We start from the raw sequence: 8,398 nt of genomic DNA, 5'->3' as shown, positions 1-8,398 counted from the left end.
ATATATATATATATATATATATATATATATATATATATATATATATATATATATATATATATATATATATATATATATATATATATATATATATATATATATATATATATATAAGATAAGCAGGGATACACACACACACACACACACACACACACACACACACACACACACACACACACACACACACCTATATGTCAACGTAAAGCAGTGCCTTCCAATGATGGAATAAAATTGCAAGTGCATAGTAAATATTTATTTCAACACAAAGATATGAAGGATGTGTGTAATATATATATATATATATATATATATATATATATATATATATATATATATATATATATATATATATATATATATATATATATATATATATATATATATATATATATATATATATACAAAGGGACAGTGTAACCTTCCTATTTCACCTGCCTATGACCTCTAATATAGTAAGATATTCAAAATATAAATACAAATAAATTCTCTCTTTTCAGCTTATGACAGGCATGTAATAAATAGCAAAGTAAAGACCACCAATAAATGCTTCTCTCAGTCATGACAACATCATGCATGTTGGCATTAATTATGTACACTGAAGTGATAAAACCATTAAATGCCAAAGGCCTAACACTGCACAGTTCAGTGGGTCGGCGTCTTTACAAAACAATTTCTTAGCATTATATGGAAGCTAAACATGAAATCCTCCCCAATTAGGACATTGGCTGCAGGAACTTGTGTGCTGACTGCTTGCATCCCACAACCCACCAATAAATAGCAGGAATATTCTAAATATGCATATACTGTACAAACATACATAATGCACAAGACATAAAATCTAAAAAGAACAACACATAAATAGTAATATTCAGATGTACACAACAATTCATAATATCCTCCAAAATTCATGCCAATATATTGCCTTAAAAATCCCACCTTGAATATAGTGGGACAAGTTAAAACACCACCACTTATAGCTGCCTGGTTGACAATGTACTCACTACACTGCCATGGTAGTGTTGTTCACCTCATCAACACACTTCATATTCATCATTATTCAGCAATGATTTTGGTAACACTGTCACCTTAACTACACTGAAAACAAATACTCAGTGACAATAATACAATCTGTAAGAAAAAATCTGGTTATTAAATGGTGAGTGATACAGTTCTGTGCATCTTGACAAAATGAGGTGCAAACTCAAAGTATAATTTTGTAATATACCATTAAAACCAAAAGCAGTGAATTATGTATTTAAAAATCTTAGTAACTGCTATTTTACTTCTTAATAAAGTCACATACAGTAACTCAAAAGAAGCAAGTGTCATGGTCATAATTTAATAGTCAAATGCCTCACTTTCTGACTAACTCCCCAACTGATGCCTATTGATGAGGGAATGAATAACTATGAGCAATTATAAGTGCACAGCAGATTCAAAATACAGCATGTAACTTACCGTAATTAAAGCAGTAATATGTCAAGATCTTTAGCCCAAATTAACACCCCATCATTGTACCCTCTAGGTTATGTGTTCAGCTTCTACCAAGGACATAACCCATGCAAATGCATCATCATCATTAGCAAACCCTGAGACAACTCACCTAAAGCTGCCTTAACAGGAAGATCTCAGGAACCCCTTTATATAATACCTGTATCAAGAAGATGGCAATGGCTACCAGATACACTAAAAGAATTCACATGAATATTGCATCATAAAACTTATCCATGGTGTAAGCAGGTCACTGTAAATTTATGAGCTTTATAACATGTGTAGTGATGCAGAAATCTCAAACAGCAATGTTTTGACGATGAATGGAGTCTTGATCAGCGATGTATCTAAATACAATGCGAGACTAAAAACGTGCATAGTTCCTGCTCTCAACCACAAACAACAAATAAATAGAAAAAAGAAAATGTACTATTGCACAAATAAATAAATATCATAAAATGAGAAAAAAGAAAAGTAAATTTCAAGACAGGAAAAGCTGAGAGATCTTCAATCCAGTCACATAAGGTTTTGTTTCTGGGACAGCAGGCCAAATAGCTAACTTAAACTCCAGGTACTCATTCCTCTGCCCACTATGAAGCAATGGCTCTGTAATCAAGTATTCCTCACTAGCATTCCTTCCTTCACTCACAAACATATGCTTTCATTTCTCTCTATCAGTATGTGTTCCATTTACTGCCAGGTGTTAAGTTTTGTTACAAGAAAATAAATCATTAGCTCTTATCACTATTTCCTTCAAATGCCATACCAGAGAGAAAGGTCAATGATTATTTAGGATACTAAAATGTAAGCCATCTGCAAAGGCAGACACAAGAAATGCAACCTGGTAAAATGTACCAATCTACTATCACAAACAAACTAAAATTCCATAACCTGACCCTCCCAATCCACAGCCAAAAACAGCAATAAAGCCCTAATGAAATAGAGGAAAGATGAGCCAACTTAGTGTGCTCCTTGATGCCATGCACTCTCACCCACTCATTAGCTATCATACAAATATACAATGTAACCTTATCAGACATCTGTCAGCACACCATTAGAGAGTGCCTTCCTAAGGTTGCCAGCCTCCACGGGATCATGTAAGTTTCTCTCTGAATGTTTTGACCGCATCAGCTCCCTACGGAAGTACTCCACGGTCTTTTTGATCCCTTGCTGGAGGGGAACCTGAGGAAGGATAGAAAGTCTTGGTTATAATTTCTTGCATGCTGCATCATAATAATTTTCTTTCTATATCTTCCTTTTCCTCTTCTTTCCCCAAAATGTTTCTTTTTTACCAATGGAAGCATCTGCATATCTTACACCTTATTTCCTCCAGATTTTCCATGCAAGGGTGGTGCAAGACAAAGGAAAAGCAATTGCTAAGAAATTTCTGCAGGGTTAAAAAAAAATCAGAATGCCTGAATCCAGTATGATATAACAGGAATGAGATGTATGACTGAATGATGACAGCTAAATGGAAGAAAATCTGATTGGTTCTCATTTCATGGGAAGAAAACTACTCAGAGAAGACTTCAGATTTTCACTCTTATCTCCCTTACTCTTGGCAAGATTGACAACAGCCTGTTACATAAGTTAGTAGTGACCAGTAAGGCAGCCACATCATCATATCAAGTAAAGGGTGCATATACATTATAAAAAATGTCACTGTGATTCTCTAAGTTACTACCTTTGTCCTAAAAAGCTTAAATACTTTGCTCTGCTTTTCTTGGATGCCATCCAGCACATTTTGTTGAGTCAGTAAAGAAAGAAAAACAAACATTTTAAAAATCAAATCAATACAAAATCCCAATCAGTATTCAGGCCTCCCCTATATCAGACAAACTTATGAGTACCAGCAATTTCACTAATGATCACAAAAACCATACATAGAAAACAGCCATTAAACTGATCTCCCCAGTTCAACTTTATTATACTTTTGATGCATCTCTGGTGAGGAGTGGGATACAGGTAATATCACAGTGAAGGGTGATGCCAGAATTCCATTACTGTAACATTTCTACCAACACTCACCAGCGGCTGCCAACCGAGGACATGATTGGCCCGTGTGATGTCAGGTTTGCGTCGCTGTGGGTCATCCTCCATGGCGTCCTTGTGAATGATGTGACTCTTCCCCCCAACCATGTCGTGGATGATGGAGGCAAACTCTGTATAGAGAAATAAAGAGATAATTATGAGTCTGTATTAGGATGACAACAGTAAAGTACTTCTCTATCTTACAATATGGGATCTTGATACCATTCTTTGGAAATTAGACACCCATTATTGACTCAGTGTTGTATTGGCATGTCAGAATCATCATATATACTAAGAAGAGTCTTAAAAGAAAATTATGTACATTCAATACAATTTATCAGGAAGGTCTTGTATCAGTAAGACTACAGGAATAGAGAGAGCATAAGATTATCTATCAAGGAACTCTATTCTACACAGCACAGCAGACAGGCATCATCTGTGACATGAATACCTAACTCATCTTTTGCCACTACCATGCAACACTGACCTTCGATAGTGTGTTCATCAGGATTACCAAGGTTCACTGGCATGGAGTAGTTGGAATTCTGCAACTTGATGAGACCATCCACTAAGTCACTCACATACTGGAACGAGCGTGTCTGTTTGCCTGACCCGTAGATCTGTGGGGACAGGTGCTGGCTGACACAGGATCCAAGAAACTGTTACACCTTAACTTTAATATATTGAGCACTTTTGGGGGTTATATTTTCCTTTCTTTGATATTCACTATCCCTTTTGGAATCATAGCATCCATCAAATGCATCTCATGAACAAATCAATACATACATCATTTAACTTGAATAAATTTAACAAAAAACATCAATAGCCATGAACTACTTTCTGGCACAAAATATTGATACATGAGGTAACACTGGGTCACTTCAACCGAAACAGCAAAGAAAAACAGGACAATTGTAACCAAAACACACTTATAATAAGAGAACTTAACAAGGTTCATCAAGAACAGCCAGTGCATACTGAAGTTTCAGAGCAATAATCCAAGTCACACACTCCAACACTAATAACTACCAAACTAGCAATAACATTGTGAAGACATATGTATACGATAAGTGTGGCATCTCACATCAAAGACGTGCTCAGAAGAAGTCATTATACAAGGGAGTTTTGATGACAAAACTTTAAAAGTCCACTTTCTAATGTAGATGCCTCAAGTAAAGTGAAAGATTCAAAAGTCCATATCACCACCACCACTCACAGTGATGTCCTGGCCTGTGAGTGCTTGAAGGATAAAATTGGACACCACCCTGCCATCATTACTGTGCATGCGAGGACCATAAGTGTTGAAGATGCGTGCCACCCTCACTGCGACATTTTCCTGCTTGCCGTAGGAGTAAGCGAGAGTCTCGGACACTCTCTTGGACTCATCGTAACATGCTCGGGGACCTGGAAGTCATTAAAGATTCTTTTCTAAGTCAAGCCCAATAAATCAATAGAATGAGATGATTAGATTCAAAAGAAATTCTTTTCTTTAAATCAGGATTTTAATTAATATAAATCAACCTGATTCAAACTAAATAACCCCGACAAGATCAGTATTCTAGTGGCTGCATGAGTCTGGAAAGCACATTAATTTCATCCATGAGTGTCACACTTACACATCCACATTTAGCATATCCACAGATCCCTGAATTCAAACATCTGCACACCAAACTCAACTGTTGGGAGGAAGACCTCACCACAAAAACCTTGGTATCACCTGGGAATTGAACCCAGGACCTGTCACATGCCAGTTGCCTGTGCTACCCATCCAACCACAGTGATGCTCTGATGACAACCCACACACTCAACACAACCAGACCTCACCAATGGGATTAACATGACCCCAGTAAGACTCAGTTTGTGGGTGAACCTCCGGATCTCCGTAGACCTCTGAGGTGCTGGCAATCAACACTCTTGCCCCGACACGCTTGGCCAGGCCTGCAGTGAGGAAGGTACAAAGTAGATTTCAATTTTGCTGATAACTTGAAATGCTTATGTTCCTTTCTTATACTATCCTAATACAATTTTCACTTCTTCATCACCAGTCACCTCACTTCCTACAGCAGGAAGGATCATGTAAGAAGCCAAGCTGAAGCACCAAAGTCATTACTCTAAGTAAAAAGCAGTATGAGAGGGGTCACTTGAACCAAAGTAATGCACATTATCATTACCACTATATATAAAATCTGCATTAATTTGGTAACGGAACCAATACTTCACTCAGAGATTACCTGCATACACAATTGGCTTTTACAAATCATCCCTTTGCCTTATCTGGCTATCTGTCAATGGTTTAACACTAATTTTTCTACATACCAATTCCTTTCTCATCAAGAGATGACACAAACAAAGAGTTTACAAAAACTGAATGAATACAGTTATGGAGACAAGACTAAACCAGTGAAACCCTAACTAATACACTAAAACTAAGCAGCTAGAATCAGGTATATAAATGACAGGACTGCCTCACCAAGCATGTTGATGGTGCCAACAGTATTGGTCTTGATGGTCTTGACTGGGTTGTACATGTAGTGTGGTGGAGAGGCAGGGCTGGCCAAGTGGTAGATCTGATAGCAAGAGAGGGATCAGTGACTGTATTCTTTTACTTTATTTTTACAATTAAAGACAGTATGCCAAGGGCTAGAAAATAAATAAATAAAGAGTCCAATAAATTGCCAATCATTAACAAATCAATAGGACTTATCAGGTTGGGGATATTTAGTTATAGAGGAAATAGTCATGGAAGAAGAAAGATATCATTCTCATCTTCCCTGTCATTTATCCTTTAAAGTATTCACATTTTTTACCATTTGCTATGACTGTATACTATCAGTACAGCAAACTAACAGACACGCTGTGAGCAGCGACACACAAAGTTATACATGAATTCCGTTCACATGCACTGGTAGTTATGCAGGATCACAAGGTAGAAAACTCATTCAAAGTACTCAATAATCACAGGAAGAAAACAAGACAATGTAAAAAAAAGATGAATAAATTTATTGGTTCACGAATTTCCCGGTGACTCACTTGGTCAACTTCAATGTACAGTGGGTTGACAATGTCGTGGTGGATCAGTTCAAAGTTCTCATGGCCAATCCAGTGCTCCACATTGCGCTTCCTCCCAGTGAAGAAGTTGTCCACCACAATAACCTCATGGCCCTCCATCATGAGTCTGTCCACCAGGTGTGACCCCACAAACCCTGCACCACCCGTCACCTGCAGGGATAACGCAGGCACGCTTGTCTACTAAATAGCAGTCAGTGTAAAAACAGTGTAGTGAAACTCTTACTCTTGTGTTTATATCATCAGTGACATCAATATGATCTCACAATACTCTCACTAATAACCTTATTGACCATATTAAACAAGACAGAACAAAAATTCGTAATTCACTTCAATGTTGACTAACCAGGATTCTCTTGCGGTCCTTGAATGTTAGGAAATTCACTTCTGGATATTTTTTTGGTATCCTGAACTCAATGTCCTTCAGCCGCTGCTCAAGGTTCTTAATCTTGAGCAGTGCCTCATCCAGAGATGTGATATCTTGGTGCACCTTGGCAGACGGGGCCAAAGAGAGAAGTCTTTCTTGCCCAGTCTCTGAGTAGTGCCGCGCTTTGTCATCCACATATGCCACCTCTTCGTCACTCGGCTTCTTGGAGGAAACCAGAAGTGACCAGTTGAAAGTCACTGTGAAAACAAACAATATATTAGGTGAACATAAATCCTTAATCTTCTCTCTTATATAGCCTAAATCTGATGCCACTGTTAGTTACAGTGTGAAAGCTTCATTCACTCACGTCAGATGAAAACCATCAGTGTTTTTGTTACTATAAAATATATTTTTTGTTTGTAAAGTATGAAAATGAAGCAGTCTGTGATCATTACTTGGAGCATACATCCTAACACCTGAAAATACTTCAAGTAATTTATGTAAAAAAAATTCATACATAGAAAAAACATATTGCTTTTTTTCACCAGCTGGATATAACTTCTTAGAACATCTGGCAAGCATCCTAAACCCTTAATTTGACTTCAGGCCACACACCTGCTTATCCTTCCTTACTAATGTTCCTCAGTAAACTAACAGTCTGAGAAATCTGGACGAAGTAAACTCTGGCAATACGACTGCTACAGTCAAACCTACATAGTGTTGAGGGAACTGCTTAATACATTTAGTGTTTGCTGATCATAAGTTTGAATACCAGCCATCTATTTACAATATATGAATGTTAAATGGTTCACAATCAATTTTTTTACATTGAAAATCTTTCCATACAATGACTATCAACACAAAAATTACCTCATAGGGAAAATGAAGACAAAGAATGGTACATGAAAAATATGGGAAGGCAGACTTGTATCTTCCTACAGCTTAATACTTTATCCCTTAAGTTAAGTTACCAACTAACATTAAAAATACCAGATTTTTCTGAGGAAAGATGAAAGTTGTTATGGCACAAACTTTGACTATGTGTTATCACCCATGACTTCACTGATGTCCCACATATAATGACAGTCAAGGCCAACTAATACCTTCTGGTCCTTGGTAATCACTTACGGTTTTATTGAAAATGAATCAGAATCAAATTGTTTTCCCTACTCTGATGGCTGGCTTTACTCTCTCTCTCTCTCTCTCTCTCTCTCTCTCTCTCTCTCTCTCTCTCTCTCTCTCTCTCTCTCTCTCTCTAACCCTTGTTATACCAGACATTTCTTTTCTTCTTGATCTTATTAATTCCTGGTGGCGTTGGTATCCTTTCCCTCCAGGCTCAGATATTTTTATCAGGCTAAATCAGATTCTTCCTGATGTCTGAACAAACTCCTTATAAACTGATAACATCTGGATTTTAAGACAGGAATCTAGCCAAATTTAGTG

At 37.1% G+C, this 8,398-nt stretch overlaps 1 protein-coding gene across 3 annotated transcripts in view; it reads right to left on the bottom strand.

Annotated features, from left to right (window-relative positions):
- Positions 1 to 240: 240 nt before the first annotated feature.
- Positions 241 to 8,398, bottom strand: part of LOC135089574 (UDP-glucuronic acid decarboxylase 1-like) — a 12,599-nt gene continuing 4,441 nt past the window's right edge. For all 3 annotated transcript variants that reach the window (XM_063985316.1, XM_063985315.1, XM_063985317.1), the window contains exons 3-10: positions 6,935 to 7,212; positions 6,553 to 6,741; positions 5,993 to 6,089; positions 5,347 to 5,460; positions 4,739 to 4,926; positions 4,010 to 4,142; positions 3,520 to 3,653; positions 241 to 2,673 (exon numbers count right to left, since the gene is read on the bottom strand). In XM_063985316.1, coding sequence (XP_063841386.1) covers positions 2,524 to 2,673; positions 3,520 to 3,653; positions 4,010 to 4,142; positions 4,739 to 4,926; positions 5,347 to 5,460; positions 5,993 to 6,089; positions 6,553 to 6,741; positions 6,935 to 7,212 — 1,283 coding nt within the window. In that variant the 3' untranslated portion in view covers positions 241 to 2,523. The remainder of the gene's footprint in view (positions 2,674 to 3,519; positions 3,654 to 4,009; positions 4,143 to 4,738; positions 4,927 to 5,346; positions 5,461 to 5,992; positions 6,090 to 6,552; positions 6,742 to 6,934; positions 7,213 to 8,398) is intronic.

Source organism: Scylla paramamosain, chromosome 33 (genome assembly GCF_035594125.1).
Source record: "Scylla paramamosain isolate STU-SP2022 chromosome 33, ASM3559412v1, whole genome shotgun sequence".
NCBI classification, from domain to species: Eukaryota; Metazoa; Arthropoda; class Malacostraca; order Decapoda; family Portunidae; genus Scylla; species Scylla paramamosain.
This window is presented reverse-complemented; position numbering and strand designations above follow the sequence as displayed.